At 40.4% G+C, this 25858-nt stretch overlaps 2 protein-coding genes across 2 annotated transcripts; one reads left to right on the forward strand and one right to left on the reverse strand.

Annotated features, from left to right (window-relative positions):
- Positions 1-904: 904 nt before the first annotated feature.
- On the reverse strand, positions 905-3215 carry MOCS3 (molybdenum cofactor synthesis 3). The gene has a single exon (XM_030309391.1). It carries the CDS (start codon positions 3187-3189, stop codon positions 1813-1815), a length of 1377 nt encoding a protein of 458 aa, XP_030165251.1. The 5' UTR covers positions 3190-3215; the 3' UTR covers positions 905-1812.
- Positions 3216-3501: 286 nt separating this feature from the next.
- On the forward strand, positions 3502-25621 carry DPM1 (dolichyl-phosphate mannosyltransferase subunit 1, catalytic). The gene is made up of 9 exons (XM_030309392.1): positions 3502-3672; positions 7329-7428; positions 13341-13374; positions 15398-15474; positions 15557-15582; positions 17760-17855; positions 21164-21232; positions 22733-22847; positions 23718-25621. The coding sequence occupies exons 1-9, from the start codon at positions 3512-3514 to the stop codon at positions 23820-23822; spliced, it is 783 nt and encodes a 260-aa protein (XP_030165252.1). The 5' UTR covers positions 3502-3511; the 3' UTR covers positions 23823-25621.
- Positions 25622-25858: the final 237 nt, after the last annotated feature.

Below are 25858 nucleotides of genomic sequence, written 5' to 3' on the forward strand. Positions count from 1 at the left end.
GAAGCAGCTTTTGTCCTGGAAGTAAGAAGCTGAGACACAGGCCTGCTATCTTTGTTCTCTTCTCCTGGCCTCAGTCATTCATTTCCACACCCCTTGGGGAAAAAGCACAAGAAACCTGCTCCTGTAACGTGGGTTACCATATTTCACAGTTAAAAAGTTAAGGGCTACCCTAATTTTGCATTTGGTAAATAATACCATCCTTTTATGATAAACTAAGAGTCTTTATCAGAGATTGCGGACTGCTGAGTAAATGTGACCTGCAGAGGGTTTTGTCTGGCCCGCATAAACTTTGCATATATACTGTATATATTCTATGTATATATATTGTAGCCAGAGATACGAAGATTCCACACATCTGTGATTTCTGAGAATTATAGACTCGCAGGCAACAATCAGCTGGAGAGTGGAGGCTCTTTTGACATGGCATGTACTCAATTTGCCCCAGATACTCACCAAATCTTTGCTTTTAATTTTGTACGTATTTAGAAGTTAGGCAGACTACCTTCCATCTCATGAAAATGTTGTTTAGTAAGTAAACATAAAAGCACCTACAGTTTGTACTGCCATAAAATCCTGGAATAAAATAGATTAAATCAAAGTAGAAAGAGTAAATTGAAGGGGAGAAGTGGGGAGTTGTTTGGTGGGTGTTTCAGCCATGTGGGATGGGGGCTCCAGGATCTGTTGCGCAGCGTGTGCATGTGGTTGACAATACTGTATTGTATGCCTGAAAGTTATTGAGGGGTAAATTGTGTGTGTGTGTGTGTGTGTGTGTGTGTGTGTGTGTGTTTTGCCACCATAAAAAGAATCAATGTCGTTTACTGCATTAACCGAAGTGAAAAAAAAGCAGCACATAATAATGCAGAAAAAGCACTTGACGAATTCAACCAAAGCTTAGCAAACTATACACGGAAGGAAAATTCTTTAATCTGATAAAGGGAATCTCCGGTAAAGCAATAACAAGTAATACTGGTCAAATAGTCAAGTTTTTCACCTGATTGTGAAGGAGATAAGAATGCTCACTATTCCACTTTAATTCAGTATTGTATTTGGGGTCCTTGGCCAGTAAAGCAAGAAAGAAAAATAACAGGTTGGATAAGGAAAAAAGGACAGGGGAGGGCAGAAGGTTGGGACTTAAGCTTGAAGATATCAAAGCAAGCCAAACCGCAGTATATCATGTATACAACACTATAAGAAACGTTTTTTCTAAATCATCAATTTGTAAGAGAAACTGACAGACTACAAAGTTTTATCTTGCTAAACTACAAATATCTCACTTTGATATTAATCCAAAATGTTTAACAGAATGACCCTTCCCCACATAATTAAAACAATTTACATTTTAAACACTTAACTTCGGTAGCAATATAGTCTATCCTTTGGAGTAGAAAAAAGACCCAAACAATATCTTAGCAAACATTAAACTGACCTTAAGTATATCATCTGTGATCAATTTAGTAAAACTACATTTACAACACTTTTCCAAGCATCAACACGGACGATTTAAAGTACTTTTTGATTGAGGGAGGTGGACAAAAAAGGACACACGATCTATCAAAACGCAAAACCCTGTCACTTAACATTATAACTCACACGTTCAAGACCTCATCCGAGTGCTAAAAACACAAGACAGATCTCAGAAACAGTAATATAACTGAAAATGACAGCATCCAATACGTTACGACAACAAAGCCCCGTATATAAAGGAGTTGAGGTATTCAGGCTCTTCCATACATTCCTGGAAAAAAAAATGCAAGTAAATGTATCTTTTGGGTAACACAGCCATCTTCCTCGGGTCAGACTCTCCCATCCACCTCAGTACTGCGGAAATGTTCCATCGACTTTGGCAGCCCAAGCCATAAGGCCCCCCACAACATCTTGAACTGTGTAAGATTCTAACTCCTGGACTGCTGTCAAGGACTGCAGGATCTTCACGGCTTTCTGGGAGTCATTGCCCAGTTTGCAAATCACATAAACCGGGAAAGCTGCCCCTTCCTGTGTGCCCTGCTTCCCTTCCCGGATAGCTTCTCCTAAGAGTTCCAGGCTCTCTGCATCCCTCCGTTCCAAACGTTTCAAAGGGATGTGTAAGGCATGAGGCAAACGACAGATGTCCACCTCCACTCGAGGCCTAACGTCCAGCAACAGGTGGGGCGAGCCGGAATCCAGAAGTCGCTTATAGTCGGTGACCGAAACTCGCTCCTCTGGGCTCAGCAACCGCAGAGAGCGGCACTTATCAGTGGCTGAGGAGCCACAGAAGGCTTCGTAGTCCTGCAGGGCAGTCACTGTGGGCCGCTCCCCACAAGCTGCACAGTCAGGCCTGCGGCCCCGAAGCTGAATACAACGAAAATGGCCTCTGAGCGCATCAAAGATCAACAGGCTGCCGCTGTAAGACGGGCCCAGGCCTGCTGCGATCTTCAACACTTCCAGCGCCTGCAAGCAGCCCAGGACCCCGGTTACGACACCGAGCACCCCGCCATCCGCGCAGTTGGTCACTGTCTCCGCTGGAGGTGGCTGAGGGAATACGCAGCGGTAGCAAGGCCCGCCGTCATAGTGGTAGACCGTGATTTGGCCCTCAAAGCGCAGGGCGCTGGCTGACACGAGAGGCCGGCCGGCTAGCACACATGCGTCATTAACCAGGTAGCGAGTGGGCACGTTGTCAGAGCAGTCAGCCACCACGTCATAGCGGCGGACTAAGTCTAGCGCCGTGGCTGGCGTAAGCGCCTCTGCATAAGGCACGCACTCCACCGCCGAATTGAGGCGGCGCAGCGAGGCGGCGGCCGAAAAGACCTTGGCCTGCCCGGCCAGTGCCTCGCCATGCAGCACCTGGCGGGCCAAGTTGCTCATTTCTACTACGTCGTAGTCCACAAGGCCAAGGCGGCCTACGCCCGCCGCTGCCAGGTACTGCGCCAGTGGGCAGCCGAGCCCACCGCAGCCCACTACTAGCACCGATGCAGCGGCCAGGCGCAGCTGTCCCTGCACGCCCAGCTCAGGAAGCACCAACTGCCGGCTATAGCGCAAAATCTCATCTCGAGACAGGGAGGCCTTCGGCGGCAGGGGTGATACCGAAACCAGCCGCTCTGGCTCCTGCTCCGCCAAAATAGCCGCCGCCAGCTTCTGCTTCAGGAAACTCAGCTCCTCCTCGCGCTGGGCAACTTGAGCCTGCAAGGCGAGTACCTCCTCCCTGGAAGCCATGGCGCCCCTCCCGGAAGTTGTCCTGAAGAGCATTTCCGCTTCCGGCTTGCCGTCTCCTAGCGACTGGAATAAACTAAATAATTTTACGGAGCTGGGGAAAAAAGCGAAAACTAGACATGCACTTCCTGAAGAAACCCTAAGATTCAAGTTTAAAGATTTATAGTTCCTGGATATTTCCAACGGAACCATGAGGAGAGCCTTAGGAGAACTAGAAGCTGGCCACATGGACTGTCTGCCTCTTCCCGAATTTGGTACGGTCCGACCCGCCCCTTCCCGCGCCACGTGACGTCATTCCGTTTCCGGCGTCTCGCGCAGTTCCGCCATGGCCTCCGAGGAAGCGAGCGGTAGCCCTCGTAGGTCTCGGCGGGAGCCGGAGGGGCGCGTCCCGCGACAGGACAAGTATTCGGTGCTTTTGCCCACTTACAACGAGCGCGAGAACCTACCGCTCATCGTGTGGCTGCTGGTGAAAAGCTTCTCCGAGAGGTAGCGTGCCCTGCCGCCCTCCCTGAGGAATGAGATGAGCTGGCTTCGCCGGCCTGGGTGTCGGCAGTTGGCTGCGCGAGGAGTCCCTGCAGGCCTCCCTTCGGCTCTTGAGGGAAGCCTCGGGGAGAAGGCCACCCTGCGAGAAAGAGGCGGCGGATACTTCTGGGGTTCATTCTGTGTCTCGGGTTCTCATTCTTGCCCTTGGGTTTTATGAGACGTTCCTTTTATTGTACACTCCCATCCTCTGTCCCCCAACCCCACCCCACGCCCCTGGTTGTCTTTTTCTTGGTAGCGTTGTCCACCTTTTCAGTCGGAGCGAGGTTGAAAGCTTGACCTCACTCCTACTTCTGGGTGGTCAGGATGCCGCAGGAGCCGGGAGACTAACCGAGCACGCTCACTCCCGCCCCCGTGCTGAGTGCTTATGTAAGCATGAGGTTTGATCTCTGTGGGTTAGGGAGCTGCTGCTGGCCTGGGCAACTTCGTTGGTCACTAGTGGATGTTTGGTGTGGTTGCTAGAAACTGGGGCTTTTAGAGTTTGAATTTGAAAGTGTTATACAATGTTTTTAAGATTTCGGAAGATCCTGGTATCAGTATGAAGTAGCTTGTTTTAGATCCAGTGGGATCGCGTATAGATGAAGATCTTTCTGTATCAACACATACAAACTTCGAAAATTAAGTAACTTTCTATATGGCTGTGTTATAACTTAACCAGGTCATCTCCGTGAACACAGATTATTTCTAGAGCTTTCTTGTTTTTCTTTTTTGACTTTTGTTTTACGAATGAAAACAGGTACTTTGTTCACACCATATTGTCCAGCATTTAGAAGAGCGCTTGACACACACTGAATGCTCCTTTATTAAATGACTGTTACAGCAAACATGCTCATACTTTTACTAGTGTACTGGGGATAAAGTCTTCAGGATGGAATTACTGGGTCAACTGATGTGCTTAAAATTGACATTCCCTCTCCTGCTTGCATGGTCACCCTTGCTCTCTCTCAAAAAAACAAAAAAAAACTAAAAAAGCTTTAGGGGCACCTGGTGGCTCAGTCGGTTGGGCATCTGACTTCAACCCAGGTCATGATCTCGCAGCTCTTGACTGCCACCCCCATACCTGCCCTCAGTGCAGAGCCCACTTTGGATCTTCTGTCTCCCTCTCTCTCTGCCCCTCCCCTACTCTCTCTCTCTCTCTCTCTCTCTCTCTCAAAAATATAAAAATCAACAAATTGCTCGCAGAAAAAATGATTGTACCACCTTAGGACTAGCATTATTTGGAGAGTGCCTGTTTCCCTATCAACCAGCCAACCTGAGCTTTATCAAACTTAACGTTTTTGAAAATGCTAATTGGTGAAAAATATTGCTTTTTTTTAAATTTATTTTATTTATTTTGAGAGAGAGAGAGAGAGAGAGAGAGAGAGAGAGAGAGAGAGAGAGAATGAATATCCCAGGCAGGCCCCACGCTGCCAGCACAGAGCCCAACGTGGAGCTCAGACTCACGAATCATGAAATTACCTAAGCCGAAATCAAGAATCAGACACTAACCGACTGAGCCACCCAGGCGCCCTGTAACTAACTGTCTTAATGTACGTGGCTCCTTGCAGTTTTTGTACTCATATCTTTTTCTTTATTTTTTATTTTGGTTTTTACAACCACTTTGCAAATTAGAGAAATTATCTTAATATAGTTGATCTTGTTTATTTTGTCTTCTGATTCTCAAATATTTTTTACTTTAATCTGAGTGATGTTTAATGAAGGAAACAACTATTTTCAGATATGGTCAGATTACTTAAAGGGAGTTTAGCTTGATTCCTTTAAACTATCCTTACCCTCAGGTGTTCTGGGCACTTTGAAATGAGAGAAAGGAATAATTTGCTTATGAATGACTTCATTTCTTTATGAAGTATATCTCTTTCAGCATATCAACTGGAATCAACATCTTAACAGGTTTTGGCTTGTTAAGTACTAAAGCACCTAGGGGAGAAGGCTTAACAGATGGGCTGATTTTACCCTTCTTTTTGGATTTTGGGGCTGACTTTTGAAAGCTTTTTAACAGAATGAATGTTTTCTTGCTGATTTCCTTACATATGTTTATTAAGACCAAGAGGAAACAGTGTTGTGGGGGTTTGGTGTGCTTCCTTTACTTTGTCCTTAAGTTTCCCAATAAAGTTATCCAAAAAAAATCCAAAAGGGGGGTGGAGGAAGATGCAGTGATCACATGTACATCCAAGTATTGTGTTGGCTTATTTTTAGAATAGAAACTGTAACATAAAGTTAATGGAGAGCCAGCAGAGAGATTTTAATTTTGAAGCACATTAAAATCTTATGTAATTTTCTGTGCTCTTTCTAATGACGTGAGATAATGGTACAACTATTTGAAATAGTGGTGTAAAGATTATGTCACCATTTTAAAGAGGGTTTTTTAACAGATGAAATGAAATGAAATCCTATTTGTTCCTGATTATGTTATTTAAAATTTAAATTGAAAAGAATATTCAGTCTAAGGTGGCTCAATGGGTTGTGGCCAACTCTTGATTTCTGCTCAAGTCATGATCTCGCGGTTTGTGTGTTAGAGGCCTGCTTGGGCCTCTGCCTCCATGCTGAGTGCGTGGAGTCTGCTTGGGATTCTGTCTTCCCTTCTCTCTGCTTCACCAGCCCCCCCCCCCCCCCGCCCCAATGCACACTGTCTCTCTCAAATAGAACATTAAAAATAAATAAAAGAATATTAACTCAGCAACTCAGTCAACTTGAGATATCTTTTTTTTTTTTAAGCATTTTTTTTTTTTTTTTTTTTTTTTTGAGAGACAGAGACAAAGCGCCAGCCTGGGGAGGGGCAGAGAGAGTGGAAGACACAGAATCTGAAGCAGGCTCCAGTCTCTGAGCTGTCAGCACAGAGCCTGACGTGGGGCTCGAACTCTTGAGCCGCAAAATCATGACCTGAGCTGAAGTCAGACGCTCAACTGACTGAGCCACCCAGGCGCCCCTTGAGATATCTTTTAAATGTACTTTTGAAATATTTTTTATAACTAAGACTTGATGCTAAGGTTCTATAATACCACTTCCAAAGTAGGTAAGTAAAATTTTATGATATCCTATGGTATATAATGGACGGATGTATATGTAATCGCTGTGAGTTTTTAAACTAAAGAGTGTGTTTTTGATTTGAGAATTTTTTTTTTATCTCAGGACTTCATTGTAACGTTTTTATCCATAGGCTGCCGAGGTTTGGAGTTTGGAGGTAAAGTACTAAATGTTTGACATTTGTTTCATTTGGTAATTGAAGTTTTCTTTGGTGATTAATATGACATAAATTCCCACTTATATTGGTGAGGAAATAGTAATTTTAAAGTTATTATTTTTTTTTTTTTTATTAAAAAAATTTTTTTTTTCAACGTTTATTTATTTTTGGGACAGAGAGAGACAGAGCATGAACGGGGGAGGGGCAGAGAGAGAGGGAGACACAGAATCGGAAACAGGCTCCAGGCTCTGAGCCATCAGCCCAGAGCCTGACGCGGGGCTCGAACTCACGGACCGCGAGATCGTGACCTGGCTGAAGTCGGACACTTAACCAACTGCGCCACCCAGGCGCCCCTAAAGTTATTTTTTAATTGGAGAGTATTGTCTCTGCAAGCAATACAAACTTTTTTTTTTTATTTTAGTGGAATCAGCTATGAAATTATAATCATAGATGATGGAAGCCCAGATGGAACAAGGGATGTTGCTGAACAGTTGGAGAAGATCTATGGGTCAGACAAAATTGTAAGTCATGTGAACATTCTTCTGTCACATTAGTTGTGTTTGTAGGGGAAAGATGAGAAATGACAATACTTAAAGTCAATCTGTTTTTCTAGAAACTGAAATGAAAAAGAACATCTTGCTTGAGTTTTTCCATGTCTTTGGTAAATTGGGTCAGTAGCAATTTTACAGCAAAATAGTGAGCCTTTGGATAAAGTCTGTTTTCAGAACTTACTCTGCAGGTGAGTTTTCTTGAAGGGCAAAATTAAAGCATGATACTGACAGGAATATTAATGGAACTGGATTGCAATTAGTAATATGTGTCATGATCTTTCTTGCTCCCCTTTTTTGCAACTATAAAAGCTTGTAGCTGGGAAACGTGATCGTTTCCATGTGAAGTTGGCATCTTTCTATTTGTCAGAGCACTTGGCATCTTTCTTTGTAGAAAAATCATCTGGGAGTAGATTGACTCTCTGAGTCTTGAACTTTATAGAGTTTCCCACTGTACTTCAAAGGGTATTGTTTTTCTGCTGGAGTAACTTACATGTAGAGTTCATTTTATAACGGCTTTATAATTTTTATTTTTTATTAAAATGTTTCTTTTAATGTTTATTTTTGAGGGATAGAGAGAGGCTGAGTGTGAGCAGGGGAGGGGCAGAGAGAATCTGAAGCAGGCTCCAGGCTCCAAGCTGTCAGCACAGAGCCTGATGGCACAGAGCCTGACAGGCAGGGCTCAAACTCAGGAAGCTCGAGATCGTGATATGAGCCAAAGTTGGACACTTAACTGACTCAGCCGCCCAGGTGCCCCTATAATAATTTTTATTTTTGACCACTGGTTTATTTTTATAATGGTTTTTATTCGTAAGTGTTTGAATACACTTGTGAGCTCTACTTTAGGTAATTTTGGGGTCCAAGCAGACAGTTGAATCCAGATTTAAACACATTCTGAGCATTGGGTATTTTAGAATTTGTATGGACCAGAGTTTCTCAGTCTTGGAACAATTGACATTTTGGACCTAATAATCCTTAGATGTGGGGGACTGTCCTGTATGTTACAGGACATTTAGCATCATCCCTGGACTCCACCCACTAGATGCCATTAGCAGCCCGTCTCCCCAGTGTGGCCACCAAAAATGTCTTTGAGTATCATCAAATGACCTCTTGTGGGCAAAATTGTCCACTCCTCCCAAAAGAGAACCATTGGTATAGATATAAAGAAAGAAGTCTCCTGGAGAACCTTTGTTGATATTTTCATCTTAAGAAATAGCAATTAAGCATTATAAAAAAAACTGTCACAGGGTGCACAAGTTGCAGGAGATACTGGTTGATGGAAGGGAAGCATTTAAGGGGAACATGTTCCTCTTACACACATAGTAAATCTCTCCTATGCTAGTTATTCTTTCCATATCACATCTGGGCAACTCAAAGATCTATCACCCTTCCAATCCTCCTCCAGATGTACAGGAAGAGATTAAAAGTTGACAGATTTCCAGCCTTCTGTCAGTGACTTCTTATGATGCTAGGTTCGTTTTTTTGGCCACAGTCCCCCAGTTTTTCTTTTACAAGTTCTGGGCCAAAGCCACTAAATCACATGTTACATGTAGAATACTCTGAGTTAGGCACTTCTGTTTAAGCCAGGAATATCAACCTGACGATATTTTGAATACTTTTGCCATAGAACTTCAGCCTTGAGGTATAATTGGTTGATCTTAGTGTATGCCTACTAAATTGACCTTTTCAAATGCTAAAACAATATGGCCCTCAAAGAGTTCCATTTTTCCCATCAACCAATAAAATTCAAAATAACGAGGGGCGCCTGGGTGGCGCAGTCGGTTAAGCGTCCGACTTCAGCCAGGTCACGATCTCGCGGTCCGTGAGTTCGAGCCCCGTGTCAGGCTCTGGGCTGATGGCTCGGAGCCTGGAGCCTGTTTCCGATTCTGTGTCTCCCTCTCTCTCTGCCCCTCCCCCATTCATGCTCTGTCTCGCTCTGTCCCAAAAATAAATAAAAAACATTGAAAAAAAAAATTTTTTTTAAATAAAAAAAAAATTCAAAATAACGAGAAAAAAACTGCATTCACTATTACGATTTTCTTATAGTTCCTTTGTTATTTTATGATCTTCAAATCATTTAAACTAGAAAAATTGCCCTTTTTTCCCCCTCAACAATATCAGGCCATGCCAGGCAACAATAATGGCCCTTCTTGCTTTTAAGTGACAAGTGCCACAAGTTTACTTGGGAGAGAAGATGGAGAAGGATTATTATTGAAGCTATTTTACAATACCTCAAAACACTAAGCACCAGATGCTTTGTTTGCTGGTCTTTCAAACTGGCTGGAATGAATGTTTCAGAAAATGAAAGAAGTTTGTTTGTTTTTTAACTCTATGTGAAGAAACTGAGCCAAGAGGTTAAGTCACTTCCAATGTCATATAGCTAATAAATAGCAGAGGTGGGACCATACAAAAGTAGAAGCACATACCTTGAACTGTTAATGATGGTTATATAGGTCAGGGAGAGCTGAGGTTGTGGAGGGCTTCAGCCTTTCTATGTCGAGTGCTTACATGACATTTGATTTACATCATCTGTTTCAGCCTCCAACCTGAGGTCAGATTATATCACCTGTATTATTCCATAGTTTAGTATTTTTACAAGTTCTGATAATGTAATGCATGTTCATTACTTTTAAAACATCAAATATAACTAGGATTGAGAGGTTTGACTACTTAAAAATACCAAAATATTACCTCTGACAAAAAGATCAGTATCCTAATGAGATGTACAAAACCATAATTCATAAGAACTATAAACAGCCAAAAATGGAAAAAATAAAATGAAAAAAGAAAAGGGAGCCTCATTGATAGTAAGGAATTGCAAAACAGGAGGAAAGTACAATTATTAGCCTTTTTTTTTTATGTTTATTTTGAGAGCGCGTGCGCGCGAGAGAGAGACAGAGAGGGACAGAGCACAAGTGGGGGAGGGGCAGAGAGAGAAGGAGACACAGAACCTGAAGCAGCTCCAGGCTTCCAGCTGTCAGCACACAGAGCCCGATGTGGGGCTCGAACTCAAACCGTGAGATCATGACCTGAGCCGAAATCGGACGCCCAACCGACTGAGCCACCCAGGCGCCACTACAATTAGCCTTTCTTAGCTGAAGATTTATTTTCATTATGGTAAAAAAAAAAAAAAAAAGTCCACTCAAATACTGTTGATCCTGGTTTTTCTAAAATGTCAAGATTTTCTATAGTAAAAATTTTTTAGAAAATAAGTTTTTTACCAAATCGTAGGGTCACATGAAGTAATCTTATAAGCAGTTGTGGTGAGCATTCATCAGAGTGTGTGCCCAGCCCTCCTGCACGTACTTTCTGTGAGTTCACACTTGTCCTGATGGCTGTGTGCCCTTTACTGCTTTGAGCCATCCTCACTGATGTGAGGGGGCAGAAAAGGAAGGGGGTGGAATTAAGGATTTGAAAGTACAGCACACTAAATGAAACAGTGTGAACTTTTATTACCTAAGAAATGAAAAAACTACATTGTTGTCAAATGAAAAAGTTACTGATAAAACTGAAGTTGCCGTTTATGAACCTCCTAGTCCCTTCCCCAGGGGAGACCTCTGTCAGCAGTTTGGTGGGGGTGGCCTCAGACCTTTGTGCATGTGTGTGCATGGGTCTACATGTGGAGAACTGGGTAAGGTGGTGCTTTTGTTTTTTTAACGTAGATGTAATCTTCCTGCATTATTCTGTTGATTTGTAATTATAGCTTGGAGATCTTTTATTACTAAATTTTCTCATTCTTTTAACTGTAGCACAGCATTCTTTCATATGCAGCGTGGTTTATGTTTTATAAACACTTGAGAAAAGACTTTTCTAGCAGAAACATAGGATTATAGAAGATCTAAGGTGAACTTTTACTTTTTTTAATGCTCATTTATTTTTGAGAGACAGAGCACGAGTGGGGGAGGAGCAGAGAAAGAGGGAGACACAGAATCCGAAGCAGGCTCCAGGCTCTGAGCCGTCAGCACAGAGCCGGACGTGGGGCTCGAACTCACGAGCTATGAGATCATGACCTGAGCTGAAGTCGGACAATTAACTAACTGAGCCACCCAGGCGCCCCTCCCTGTTCAGTAAATTTTAATTACTGTACATGATTGATTGAATGTCTAGTTCTCCTGTAAGAGCTCATCAAGCAGAAGTGTATTTTATCTTTGTTCCTCCCCAAGACTTGCATGCAGTTTGCATGTAGTAAAAAGTACTACAATCTGTCCTGGTTGAATTGAACTGAAAATACTCTGTTTAGATATTTGCAGTCTGAGGCAGCCTGCTTATAGACTGGCAAATGCAGAAGGGGACAAGATAGGCTCAGTAGTGAGTCTACTTGAGCCCTGTAAGAAACAGTAAGAAAAGAAAAAATACAATTTTTTTTGTTAGGAATATAACCCTAGGGGCACCTGGGTGGCTCAGGTGGTTAAGCATCCAACTCTGGGTTTTGGCTCAGGTCATGGTCTTGTGGTTTGTGAGTTCGAGCCCCACATGGGGCTGTCTCCTATCAGCACAGAGCCCACTCTGGATCCTCCTCTGTCCCCTTTCGCCTTACCCCTCCCCCGCATGTGCTTTGTCTCTCTCAAAAATAAACATTAAATATATATGTATGTATGTGTATATATTTAGGAATATAACCCTAAAGTTGTGTAATTGTGGCATTAGAGAATGTAATGAGGTCATCCAAGGATAAAGTCAGGATAAGTTGATGGAGTGATGTCAGCATTTAAGATCATAAAAGGAGTTCAAAGAAAGGAGTATAAATACCCTTTCAGCCAGTGATTCAACTTTTAGGGTGCTAATTGCAGAAATAACTGGACCTTGGGACACCTGGGTGGCTCAGTCAGTTAAACATCTGACTCTTGATCTCTGTTCAGGTCATGATCTCCTGGTTCCTGAGATCAAGTCCTGCCTAGGGCTCAGTGCTGATAGCATGGAGCCTACTTGGGATTCTCTCTGCCCCTTCCCCACCCCTTTTCACTCAGTGGTGCGCTTCCATTCATTGGTGCACTCTCTTTCTCAAAATAAGTAAATAAACTTTATATAAAAAAGAAAACGGGGCGCCTGGGTGGCTCAGTCGGTTAAGCATCCGACTTTGGCTCAGATCATGATCTCACAGCTAGTGAGTTTGAGCTCCGCTTTGGGCCTGTGCCGACAGCTCAGAGCCTGGAGCCTGCTTCAGATTTTGTGTCTCCTCTCTCTGTCCCTCCCCTGCTCACGCTCTCTCTCAAAAATAAACAAACATTTAAAAAAAAAGAAAACAGGACCTATACAAAAGGATATATGTACAAGTGTCTTTGTTGTAGGTATATTTGTAGTGGCAGATACCTGGAACCAACCTGAATGCCATTAACTAATGAATGACCATACATTGTCTCACTTGTAATCTTAAGCCTGTGTTTTTGTAATTGAGAAAAATAAAAAGGAAAACAAATCAAGAACTAAAAACTAAATCATTAAAATCACAAAAGGAATTGGGGAAACAAATGTGGCTATCAAATATTCCAAGAAGATATGGAATAAGTGGGTTAAAGCCTCAGTTTTCCTAGGGATAGGAACCAGTAGATGTTGTTCAAAAATGCTAAGTAATAGATATAATATATTGTTTACATACTGTTTTCTGGTGGATAACTCCAGGAAAAAAAAAATGTTTAAAATTTGGCCTGCAGTGTTGGGGTGAAATTTTCCAAGCTGTTAAACTATTTGATTTGTTATTAAATACCAAGCACTTTTTCACTTTGGCAAAAAATGTTAAGCATACTTTGCTTTAATGTCTAATATAAGGTCTAACATATGGAACTATGTTTCTGTTAAAAAGGGTAAGTACCTATAAAAAAATAATTTTTAATAGTTTTGTGTGCGTGTGTGTGTGTGTGTTAAAATGCTGTTTCTTATTCTTGTAGCTTCTAAGACCACGTGAGAAAAAGTTAGGACTGGGTAAGTATAACCTCTCACCCCTCATACCTGCTCCTTGCCTTGGTAAGGTGATCCAGTATGTGTTTTCCCAATTTGGAACAGGGCCAAAATACAGTGTCCTCCTGTAATGGTTTTTAATGTTCTTAGTGACATTGAAATGGTTTAACTTGAGTTGTCTCTATCTGTCAAAGCCCAGTTGGGAAAGCAGAAACCACTGTCAGTCTTTCAATGTAGGGAATTTAATACGAAGAATCTGGTTACGCAGGTGAAGGAATGCTGAGAAGCCAAATGGAACTGTGAAGCTACTCAGACTAGTAACAGCTAGTGGTTGCTACCACCCCTCAAAAGAAGCAACAATAGGAGATGGTGCTTTTGGAGCCCAGGAACCCCAGGTTATTTAGAAGGGGTTGGAATAATGGAGTGGGGGCTCCCTGGCAGGAGCTGGAGCCATGGGGATACCCAGTCAGTGCTGGGATGCAGTGTAAGAGTGGGGACACACTTCGACTTTTCCTTTTCTCTCCTGGCAACTATCCCCTGGTGTCTCCCAAAGCGATTTGGCAGCCAGTTGACAAGAGCCCTTGGGAACTGTAGTTCCATGGAGTGTAGAACAGAGAAGGGGTCCGAGAGCAAATGTGTTGGGACCAGCACAGCACTTTAGCTCTAAATCTTTGAGTATTTTTTTAGAAGTTGTAAACAGTTACTCTTTGTTTTTAAAAAAGAAAGCTTTTCCAGCTTTTAATTATAGGAGGTTATAGAAAATCTCAGATGAACTTGGTCCTTCCAAGATGAATATCTGAATGCCTTTATTTCTTTTCTTTTGGTTATAGTTGCTTATATTGGGAAATAATAATAATTTTATTAAAAAATTGAGAGAGCATGGAGGAAGCACAGTTCTTTTTTGTTGTTTTTTAATGTTTGATTTATTTTAGAGAACAAGAGAACACAAGCAGGGGAGGGGCAGAGAGAGAGGGAGACACAGAATCCAAAGCAGGCTCCAGGCTCTGAGCTGTCAACACAGATCCCTTGGGGGTCAAACTCACGCACTGTGAGAGATCATGACCTGAGCCAAAGTTGGATGCCTAACCGTCTGAGACACCCAGGTGCCCTGGAAGCACAGTTCTTAAAAATCGAGTACTTGCTGTCCTGAAGACCCTTAGTTCTCTGGCATCATAAAGTATCTGAATATCTGAACCCAGAAGTTCTTTGGGATTGAAGTAATCTGGAAACTGCTGTGAAAGCAACCAGGAATTACTAACCAGTCAATAGAAATCCAAAAAGCTGTGATGGTGACTTTTGAGCAAAGGAAGTTAGAACTGAGTTCGGCCTTGGGGCACCTGGGTGGCTCAGTTGGTTAAACGTCTGGCTTCAGTTCAGGTCATAATCTCATGGTTCATGAGTTCCAGCCTCGTGTTGGGCTCTCTGCTCTCAGCACAGAGCCTGCTTCAGATCCTCTGTCGATCCTCTGTCCTCTCTCTGTCCCTCCCCTACTCCCGTGCTCGCTCGCTTGCTCGCTCACTCACTCTCATAAATATTTAGAAGACTTTGCCCTTACTAAGAAGATACTGTGGTGGCTTGGACCTGGAGAATGCAGGAATCCTCAAATCCCAATTTACCCTTACTTGCCAGGTCCATAGGGAACTTTTAGGCATGAGGGTGGCTAAATAATTCCTGGTTGTGCCTTTGATCCCAGACACCAGACCAGGGCTCTAGTGTATTAGGCTTACAGCGTAGAAGACATTCAGTGGGTAGCTTTTATGAAGATGGGACAGGAGTGATGGGGAAGAGCAGAGGCAGGGCAATACCCGCCAGGCCAGGATCCAAGCATCAGAAGATGGTGTCTGGGACTAAGGTGAAGTTGGGAGATGAAAGAACGGACTCAAGAGATGTTTTTTATTTTGAATAAATAGGATTTAACGGTAGCTTAGTTTTACCTCTGGAGAACTGCTGTATGCTTTTCAGATGCTTAATTTAATTTCTCACCTGTTCACGAGTATACTTAAGCATTTCTGGTGATTTTCTTTAATGGATATGTTTTTGTTTTTAGGAACTGCATATATTCATGGAATGAAACATGCCACAGGAAACTACATAATAATTATGGATGCTGATCTCTCACACCATGTAAGTGGTGTCTTTTTTTGTTAGCTATTCATGATAGGTTAAGCCTGTTTTACTGACTTCGTTTATTTTTTTTTAATTTCAGCCAAAATTTATTCCTGAATTCATTAGGTAGGTATTTCTAATATTTGAAAAAATTCTAATTCAAATCATTTATCTTATGTTGATTTTGGACTTCTTTTCATTTTTGTCATTCTTTACTAATTAAAAACGGACATGCTATTTTGTTTGCTGTCAAAATGGATACCAACATATAGATTTGAGGCTCTTGACTATAGATATGTGACTGATATATTTTAGGAACTAAGCAACAGATAATTCCTTGGTTATCTAAATTCTTCCAGAATATGGGAAAAGATAGAAGGTGACTTTGTTAAATGGAATTAAGCCCTGCATTGTAAGGGTGAAACACCATGAACAAATAGGGTTTATTCCAAGAATGCCAGGATGGTTCATCATCAGGAATTCATCAACATAATTTATCACATTAACAAAGCGTGATTGAGTCTGTAGATGCTAAAAGGTATTTGATAAACTTCCTGGGTCACCTCTAATGAAAACTTGCAAGTAGAAAGAAAAGGAAACCACTTAAACTTGATGAAGAAAATCCAGTCCTAACACAAACATCTTACTAATTGGTGAAATGTTGAATCATTAATAAATGCATCAAGTTAGGCATACCAGCTGTTATTATACATGGATATTTTAAGTGATATATTAACAAGCATGTAGTATAAATATTGATAAAGGATACAAACTTGTATTTATTTGCAGGTAGTATAGTTGTATTCTTAGAAAATGCAAAACAACATGAAACCTCTCAGAATAAGAATGTGGAAGCTGTGCTCAGTGTAAGCTGAATATACTAAAACAAAATTAGGTAACGTTTCTCCCCTGTTTAGATCACTTCAGGCTCTTTTCTTTGCCCTTCAAACTGCTGTGTGATCTGGCCCCTCTGCCCCTCTCCTTTGCCTAAAATGTTCTTTCCTTTCTCTTTCATAGCCAACTATTCTCATCCTTTGATCTCTGCATAAAGTCCCTTCAGAGATACCTTGTCTGCTTATATGTTTAATACCCAAAAGCCCCTTTGACCTGTGAAGGAAATGAAATCAGGGGAATAGAAAATTTGTGAAAGACAGAAATAGGCCATATGTAGAAGAAAGCCCAATGGCTGATAAACCCAAGAGAAGATACCCTGGCATGTTGTCAGGGAAATGCAATTGAAATAACTGCGGTAGTATTTTGTTACCCGTTAGTTCGTCATAATTACAAACTTAAAGAGCAGCACATCTAGTGCCAATAAGATGGTGGGAGGTGGACACACAAATATTGCCGGAGAAATGGGAGTTGCTACAACCTTTTTTGGAAAGTAATTTCTGGTGATACCTGTTAGAAATATGGGGCGCCTGGGTGGCGCAGTCGGTTAAGCGTCCGACTTCAGCCAGGTCACGATCTCGCGGTCCGTGAGTTTGAGCCCCGCGTCAGGCTCTGGGCTGATGGCTCGGAGCCTGGAGCCTGTTTCCGATTCTGTGCCTCCCTCTCTCTCTGCCCCTCCCCCGTTCATGCTGTCTCTCTCTGTCCCAAAAATAAATAAACGTTGAAAAAAAAAAAAAAATACTCCTAAGCTTTATTTTAGCAAATCTGTTATGTTCCACTTTGGGTCATCTAAGCACCAGGATGTACATTTATAAAAACATTGCCACACTTCATTGTGGTTGTGTTGTTGGGGGTGGGGAAACCCACCATGAAAACAACCATATAAGTATGTGGGTTCAGTGTTCTGTGGGACATTTTTGCAGCTATTGGAGAAAATGGGGAAATTCTCTGTTGACCTATAGGGATGTCCATGGTCCCATTATGTATGTTGTTAATGGACACAAGGCAGTTGCAAAATGTACTTTTTTGGGTTCCAGTTTTGTTAAAGCAACCAGAAAGCCTGGAGTTCCGTGTGTCTATCTTTCTGCAAAGAGAAAGGTCTGGAGGGTTACCAGAGTGTTTTAGCACTGTTTACTTCATGGGGCCGAGAACAGAAAGGAGGGAGATTACATCTTAGGATGGTTTCACATGGTACAATCAGCAAGTACTATTTTTTTAGTTTTAGAAGTTAACAAAGGGGAAAAAAATCAGAATTGAAATATTACATCAAAAGATTTCTTAGTGGTATAGTTCATGTTTTCTTGGCATTATATTTCCTGTGCAAGTCTTAAAAGTTCTTTTTGTATAACTCATGAAAATAACTATTGAAAGCTCAATAGCTTTTTCTAATTGACAACTGATTTTTTCTATAGGAAGCAGAAGGAGGGTAATTTTGACATTGTCTCTGGAACTCGCTACAAAGGAAATGGAGGTGTATATGGCTGGGATTTGAAAAGAAAAATAATCAGGTATAGACATGTGCTATGGTTTCTCTCTTGTTTAGTGTAACTGGACATATGTTTGTAACAGGTATTTGGATTAAATCACCATGGTGCCTTGGGATTTCTGGGACCAGATTGTTAACTTCATATATATGTATGTATGTATGTACATATGTATATGTGTGTGAATATATATATATAGTCATCTCAAATGTATGTAATCATTTCAAATAAATGAGACACTTCATGATCAGCTATTACTAAGCAACAAAAGTAGTGAGGCTTTGGAGTCAGACCTGGGTTAAAATCCTGATTGTGTCATTTAATCCCTGTGTCACATAGCATATTGTACCTTTTCTAGCCTTACTTCCCTCATCATAAAATGGAAATGAAACATACTGTTTCAGTTTTCTATCACTGTATAACAAACTGTGTCAAAACTGAGTGACTTAAAACAACTATTTCTCCTCATTCTGTGACTTGGTTGATGGTTCCTCTGCTAGCTTCACTTGGGCTCATTCTTGCAGCTTCTTCAGCTGGAAGGTCAGGGTCAGGTAGGCTGAAAGATCCAAGATGGCCTCATTCCTGTATCCAGTCGTTGGGGCTGGTTGTTGTCTGGGGCATCTCACTACTGCACCTTCTGGAAAGCTTGGCCAGTGCCTTCACATGGCATCCTAAGGGCAGCATCCAAGAGTCCTAAGGCTGCAGCAGCAAGGCCTCCTAGTCCTAGGCTCTGGAGCTAACAGCATTCTTTTTTGGTCAAAGCAAGCCCATAATCAAGTGGTGAGGAAGGAGAATCCACTTCTTACTGGTCTTCATCCACAAGGAATTTGTGAGCATATTTAATCTACATCACTTTTTTGTGCTTATTAGGAAGATGAGGTCAATTTTAATCCATAAAGGATCTATCCAGCTTACTATGTTACACATGACGACATAATTTTATACAAATTCTTACTAATGTTAGTGTTTTTTATCACCCTTTTCATCCCTATTGAAGATTCTGTTGAGTTCATCTCCGTTCTGCTTCTTAAATGTGGAACCTTGGGCAAGTCGTTTAAGACCTGTAGGACCCTCAGCCTTCAGTGAAATGAAGGGGTTGGATAAAGCAGAGAAAAAATCCTACACTACTTTTTCCTGTTCGCTCTTTCTCTCCCGTGCACACACACACACTATATACACCATTTGAATGGATCACCACAGGTGGGGCAAAACCATCAGTATTTTCCACAGGCTCTCCAGATGATTCTGTTGTACAACCAACATTCAGAACAACAGATGAGTGATCTCTCTCTCAGACCCCTCTGAATTTGGTCATCAGAACTCTTATTTAAAATAAGGGAATCCCGATCAGATACAATTTACAGCTTTTAGTTGGATCATTAAGTTATATTGAGTTGTGTTTGTCATCACTTGTTAATGTCTGCACTGACTTAGTATATAAACTCCTGAGAAAGATTATGTAATCACTTGCCCAAGGTCTCATTTGTGTGATCCAGAATTAGAATTAGAATCCAAGTCTGTCTCACCCTTGCTGCATATTTTAAAAACAAACCCCCATTTAAAAATACATTATCTTGACCGGCACCCTGGTGGCTCAGTCATTTAAGTGGCAATGCCTGATTTTGGCTCAGGTCATGATCTCACTTCGGGAGTCCAAGCCCCATGTCAGGCTCTGCGCTGACAGCTCAGAACCTGCTTAGGACCCTCCCTCTCTTTCTGCCCTCCCCTACTCGCGTGCTCACTCTTGCATGTGCATGCTCTCTCTCTCTCCCTCTCTCAAAAATAAATAAATAAACATTTAAAAAAATACATTAGCTTGAATAGAGCTGCAAATACATATGTATACATACACACATAAACATATACGCATGCTTTCCTTTGATTAAACCCATCTTGGGGAGGTGAACTGTGTCCTAGAATTTTTTTGTTATCTATTAGAAGCATCTTGAAAGGGAAAATGTTTTTGAAATTAGCCATTATCCCAGCTATATGACTAATCATGTTATTTGTATAAAAATAATCTTTCTGAGGGAGGGCCTTGGTAGTTAGTTACCTTGGCTTTGGAGAGAAACTGTCCTTTCCAGTTTGCCCCGGAAAACTTTTTTTTCTGAATTGGAGTTTACTAAAATAGCTGCAATAAAAAAGTCACTTTTTCCAAGGGCAAGTAAAGTCTTTTTGAAATGTTAATAATAGCTATTAGTAATAGCTTGAAACTGATACTTGGTTGTGTTGGAAGCACACATCCTGTCATTGTTGTAGACTGGATGTCTTTGCTAAAATTCATGTGTTAAAGTACCTTACCCCCAAAGCATTGGTATTTGGAGGTGGGGCCTTTGGGAGGTAATTTAAATATAGTGACCATGGGGCACTCATGGTAGGATTAGTGCCCTTTCAAGAAGAGACCAGAGAGATTGGCTTCTCTTGGCCTCCTCCCCTCAGCACATAGCATGAAGGCAGCCCTTTAAGCTAGGAAGAGGGTCCTCCTCAGGAACCAAGTCTGCTGCACCTTGATCTTGGACTTCCCAGCCTTCAGAACTGTGAGAAATGAATGTAAGCCACCCAGTCTGCAGTATTTAGTTATAGTGGCCCAAGGAGACTGACACAGTCTCAGAATGAACCTTTGTTCAATTTCCACAGATTGCCAAAAACCAAAACCCTTTCCCACTTGTATACTTTCTTTAAAAAAAAAAAAAAAAAAAAAAGCCATATTTATGCAGACTGACCTGTTGCATTACTTGAAATCCACAATCCCTTGTTGCTGATTAGAATCTGAAAAGGATACTCCAAATCCCTGATCCTTTTTGCTCTCTGAGAGATGCTCATAATTCTAAATAATGGCTGTTGGCAAATAGGCAAGTTGAATTTAAAATGTTACCTTTCTTACCTAAAATTTATAAGAATGATTGTTTTATAGGTCCCCTCTACATGTCACATTTGAGAATAAAAGTCCCCATTTTCTGAAAAATGAGAATGTCAAATCTTTTACTGACTAAACTTTTTTATAAAATTAACATTTTTTTAAATGTTTATTTTTGAAAGAGAGGGCATGAGTGGGGTAGGGGCAGAGAGAGAGGGAGACAGGATCCGAAGCAGGCTTTGCACTGAGAGCAGAGAGCCCGATGTGGGGCTCATGAACCATGAGATCATGACCTGAGCTCAAGTCAGATACTTAACTGATTGAGCCACCCAGGCACCCCTATAAAATTGACATTTTTGTGAAACAGTTGTATTTATGAAATTTGTGTAGCAATTTTAGCACTCTGATCTCAGATGTGTTTCTCTTGTTTAAAAAATGTATTTTATAAAGAAAATCTGATTGTTTTATTTAACAGCCGTGGGGCCAATTTTATAACTCAGATTTTGCTCAGACCAGGAGCATCTGATTTAACAGGAAGTTTCAGGTACAGTAAAAACTTGTAATTTTATATTTTCTATATAAACTTTCTTGCTATACAATGGCTTATTTAGGAAATGCTTTTCATTTCTACCCCATTTTTCTTCTGGAACACACAAAGGCCGACTGAAGTTCCTTCAGAGTTGCTAATGAGGCCTAAGCATCTTCTTAAAGAAAAATGTGTACTTTCTAAAGAGCATCCAAGGCAGGGCTTAGGTTAGTGTGTTCGTTAACATTCTCACTGGTGCTCAGCTCCTTGGGGGCCCCCAGAGGGCCAAGGTGGTTATTCAACTGCTTATTCAGAACATGGCTGTCACTGGTGATGTGCTCCAAAGAACACGTCTACCAGTAATTTTCTGCAATTTATATGAATATTTATGGCACAGTCCACAGAAAAGTTTAAAGACTTCAGTTACCTTGTTCTCCATATGCTTTCAATTAAAAAGCAAGCCTTGTTTAATTGGAATAAAGCCTCCTGCCAGGTTGGGAAGGGGTAATTTTTGTTTGTTTGGGGGGGGGGTATGTTTTTAATTTTTGAACTGCTATAGTAGATGAACTGTCTCGTATGACCATGGCAAATGACTAAAGACTGCCACTTTTTTGTCTCTGAAGCTAGAAGATGTCTGTTCCTCTACTTTAAGGCCTAAACCTCATGCATTAGTTGATAATTTATATTACTTGATACTTGCTCTTTTCCATTAAATGTTGATTCTTTTTTTGTTGTTTTTTTTTTTTTTTTTTTTTTAGTATTGACACTCTAGGTTAAGCTAGGTTAAGACAGGAACTTAGGCATCACAGGATTGAGGCAGTCCTGGTAAGATACAGCTATTACCAATTAAGGTCACAGTTAGATATGTATAATGGACAGATGTCCAGCCCAACTTTAGATGGGCTGCAGGCCAAACAGATCCCATCAAATTTACAGAGTAAGACAGAGGAGCTAAGAAGTCCTGTGGGTGAACCCAGTCACTTTCTTCAGGAACTCTCCCTTAAGTCCCCTAGAGGTACTTCAGTTTATCCCAGGGAATTTATTTAGTAGATCTTGGGAAATAGAAACTGGTCATAGGCATTTGTGAGGAAACACCTGTTAGTTACTGAGTGTGTTCTGCTTTATATTGTGGATTCATCATCATCTGTCAACTCTATTGTTGCAATATTTGGAACAGTTTCCCTTTGTTCAACCTGAAAAATAAATTTTAAGAAAATTTAAAAACTAAAAACAGTGGGTGGTTCTGCTTCAAGTGATTCACTTTACCCTATTTTTATAACTTCCTTAAAAGACACTAAGAATTCATTTTCAAAATTATTCTGAATTATTTACCAAATATTTCATGACCATTCCGGTTCAGGACACGTGTCATAATCATCAGCTGTGACCACTTTTCTGCATACAGATGGCTAGTGAAAGTTTTAGGTTTTATAAATACCAGTGAACTTTCCAAAGATCAGGTTACATGTAGGCAAGTGTATTTACCTAGGTGTTCATGTATATTTTAATTTCTCACAGGTTATACCGAAAAGAAGTCCTACAGAAATTAATAGAAAAATGTGTTTCCAAAGGCTATGTCTTCCAGATGGAGATGATTGTTCGGGCAAGGCAGTTGAATTATACTATTGGCGAGGTAGGCAACTGATGGTAAATAGTCCACTGTATTCCTTGTAAAGGAACAATAGGTTTAGACTTTTTATAATAAAAAGTTTAACTTGCACAACTACTGAATAAATGTGGAAAGCTTCCAGTTGTTTAGAATGTCCGTGCACTAAAGGATGAAAATTCATTTCACTTCCAAATTACTACCTACATTTGACCTAAGATGTAAAACCTTAATAGAAGGCAGCGTTCTCTTTTAAGGGATTAAAAGCTACTGGTACCTTATTCATTTTGCCCTTTCTTCTGGTCACCCAGCCTTGTGGGATGATTGTCTTTGCTCCTTTTCTTCTTGCCGTTGCCAGGAGCCACCCTAATGATGAATCCTTTTGCCATTTCCTAGGAGTAAATGAAAAGGACAGGAATATTTCCAGCCAGCTAGTGAGCTCTCAGGGAAGGCTCTCCTCACTTAACACTAATGTTTGTATTCATAGCAAGAAAATAGCTAACTAGATTGCCATTTCTCGTGTGGAAGTTCCAAGATTTTTAACTTAACACTAAAATAGTGACAGATAAATTTAATGGACTACTGAAAAATTGTACTTTTGGAGTATCAATTTTTCTTGAAGTACAGGCTGAAACTTTGGTAAACCAGCTTAATATTCAGGATCAGTGCTTTCAGACAGTTGTAGATTTGGTTCATATGACCGATTTTTACATAATGAAATGTTTAAAGATTTGGAGGTACACACAATTGCTGTAAGAATCCTCTAATTGTGAACTTACTTGAAGGACTTGGCTATCAGAAGTTAAATTTTATTTGTATTGTATTGGTGTATGCCTGCTATACTTCCTTTCTAATATTTTTGAAGGCTGACTTATCATATATATTTTTTTTAACTAGGTTCCAATATCATTCGTGGATCGTGTTTACGGTGAATCCAAGTTGGGAGGAAATGAAATAGTCTCTTTCTTGAAAGGATTATTGACTCTTTTTGCTACTACATAAAAAGAAAGTTATTCATTATACTTATCATGTTGATTCATTTAAACATAAAAGAAGCCTGGTTGCTGATTTTTATAAAATGTACTCTTAGAGCATAAATCATAAGGTAAGGTAAATTTCATACAAATCTTTTTTCTGAGGAAACTACATTTTATATGTCAAATTAAATTAGAAAAACGAGCAGTGTTCTCAATTTTCACTTGCATTTTGCTGTATTAAGACTTGTAAATAAATGTATTTGGTTTGTTTTTTTTTTTTTATCCCAGAAAATATTGCTTTCATTAGAATATGAGTGCAGAATTTCTTACATGGGGAAGATTTTGAAGTATATAAAAACTGGATTCATAGCTCTTTGTAATAGTGTCAGAAGTAAGAAAAATGTTAATTTTATTCATGAAATATATATGGCTGTTTCTGTATGAATGAACAAGTAGACACATCTGCCCCTTCTTAAAAAATGTATCTCAAATTTCTTAGATAAAATAATATATCCAGATCACAATTTTAGAATTTGGCCCTTTGTAGCTGTTGTGTTGATGAAGCATTACATCTGTCAAAGCAAGTCTATTTAAAATACATACTGTGAATTGGAAACTTGACATCAGTTGATGGCATAGTTTTTTTCTCCCCTATCCTGAGCAGTAGCTTCTATCAGTAAGAAAAGAATACTGATGACATATTAAGGTATCGATATTTTAATGACTTTTAAGACTTAGCTGCTATAGCACTTTTTAAACATCTTACTCTTACTAAGCTGTAAGTGTTCTGCCAGGTAAATTGCAGGCTAAGTTGTTCCTGAAAGCCAGCACGAATGTTCTGTGTACCTATCTTGTCTAACCTGGGTGTTTCAAAAACACGAAATTTCTAACTGTAGTATAGCTTATGGAACATACAGTATCTTTTAAGTTTGCAGGAAGTCATACTTTGAGCAAATAAGCTTAGAAACGAGTTGACTTGCAGATAAGAGACATCTCTAAGTTATTTAACAAGCATATTTATTGAACTGTATTCCTAATTACATTTTCCTGGCTTAATTCGGCTGCTAAAGAAACCCAAAGTCTGATTTTTCCATTGCATTTCTAACAGATACTACCAGAAATTAATACCAGGACATAAAACCTTTGGTGTCATTTTGAACATTACCTATTCCCATAATTGAATCCATAGGACACATTCCAATAGGGCCTCTACTATTCTGTTTCCCTTTTACACGGAGCTATGTAGCCAGCCAGCACACTACAGACCCACCTCCCTTGGGGAAGTGACGTCTCTTCGTCGTTAATAACTAGAAAGTTCATCACTATTGGATGTAAAATTAGTTTTAAGCTAATGAAACACAGTACTTGCTGTTGTGGTTGAATGTTTAGAATCTCTTCTACTTCATCTAAACCCAGAGTTTTTATTGTCAGGTCTGTGGAGCAGAGATGAAGTAACTACCTCAGAACTCACTAGAGTAGATAGCTATCTTTTGCCTTTTTAATCTTTTTGGTTCTTACACCCACAGTCATTACAACACTGTCACTATTGGAGTTTATAGTAAAGAAAGTATTTGAGCAATGAAGACTTTTCATTACTTAGAAGTTATTTAGAAAATCTGGACTATTTAGATGCATTTTTTAAGTAAATATGATGAGCACTAAAATATTCTTAAACATTTACATGTCAATCTAGCATCTCTTTTTACTTTGTAAATTAGGCCAAGGACGAAATCCAGATGTTTTCCCTTTGTATCTGTATTATCACTGTATGAAATCTAAGTATATCTAAGAAAAACTAAACTTGGGATAAAATTATTTTGCTTATTTCATGGTAGCTTTTGCCTGTATTCTGCAACATGTAATTAGGTTTTTCATCTTTGTTTCTCTAAATCAGATGCTTTGGCGCCCCTCCCCCGCCCCCCCCTTTTTTTTTTTTTTTTACTTTTCCAGCTATTGTTTTCCCTTGAAACATTGATTGGGCTTTTAAAGATGTATTTTATTACAATTTCAGAGATGGGGTTGGATGAAATGGCTTGTTTAAGCCCGCTAACTGAAGTCTTC

This window comes from Lynx canadensis, chromosome A3 (assembly GCF_007474595.2).
Source record: "Lynx canadensis isolate LIC74 chromosome A3, mLynCan4.pri.v2, whole genome shotgun sequence".
NCBI lineage: Eukaryota > Metazoa > Chordata > Mammalia > Carnivora > Felidae > Lynx > Lynx canadensis.

Excerpts from the sequence above, each read along its gene's own strand:
- DPM1 (XM_030309392.1), top strand. The coding sequence starts at position 3,512 with ATGGCCTCCGAGGAAGCGAGCGGTAGCCCTCGTAGGTCTCGGCGGGAG. Across the intron at positions 17,856-21,163 it reads TTGAAAAGAAAAATAATCAG|CCGTGGGGCCAATTTTATAA; the intron begins GTATAGACATGT and ends TTTATTTAACAG. Across the intron at positions 21,233-22,732 it reads GATTTAACAGGAAGTTTCAG|GTTATACCGAAAAGAAGTCC; the intron begins GTACAGTAAAAA and ends AATTTCTCACAG.
- MOCS3 (XM_030309391.1), bottom strand. The coding sequence starts at position 3,189 with ATGGCTTCCAGGGAGGAGGTACTCGCCTTGCAGGCTCAAGTTGCCCAG.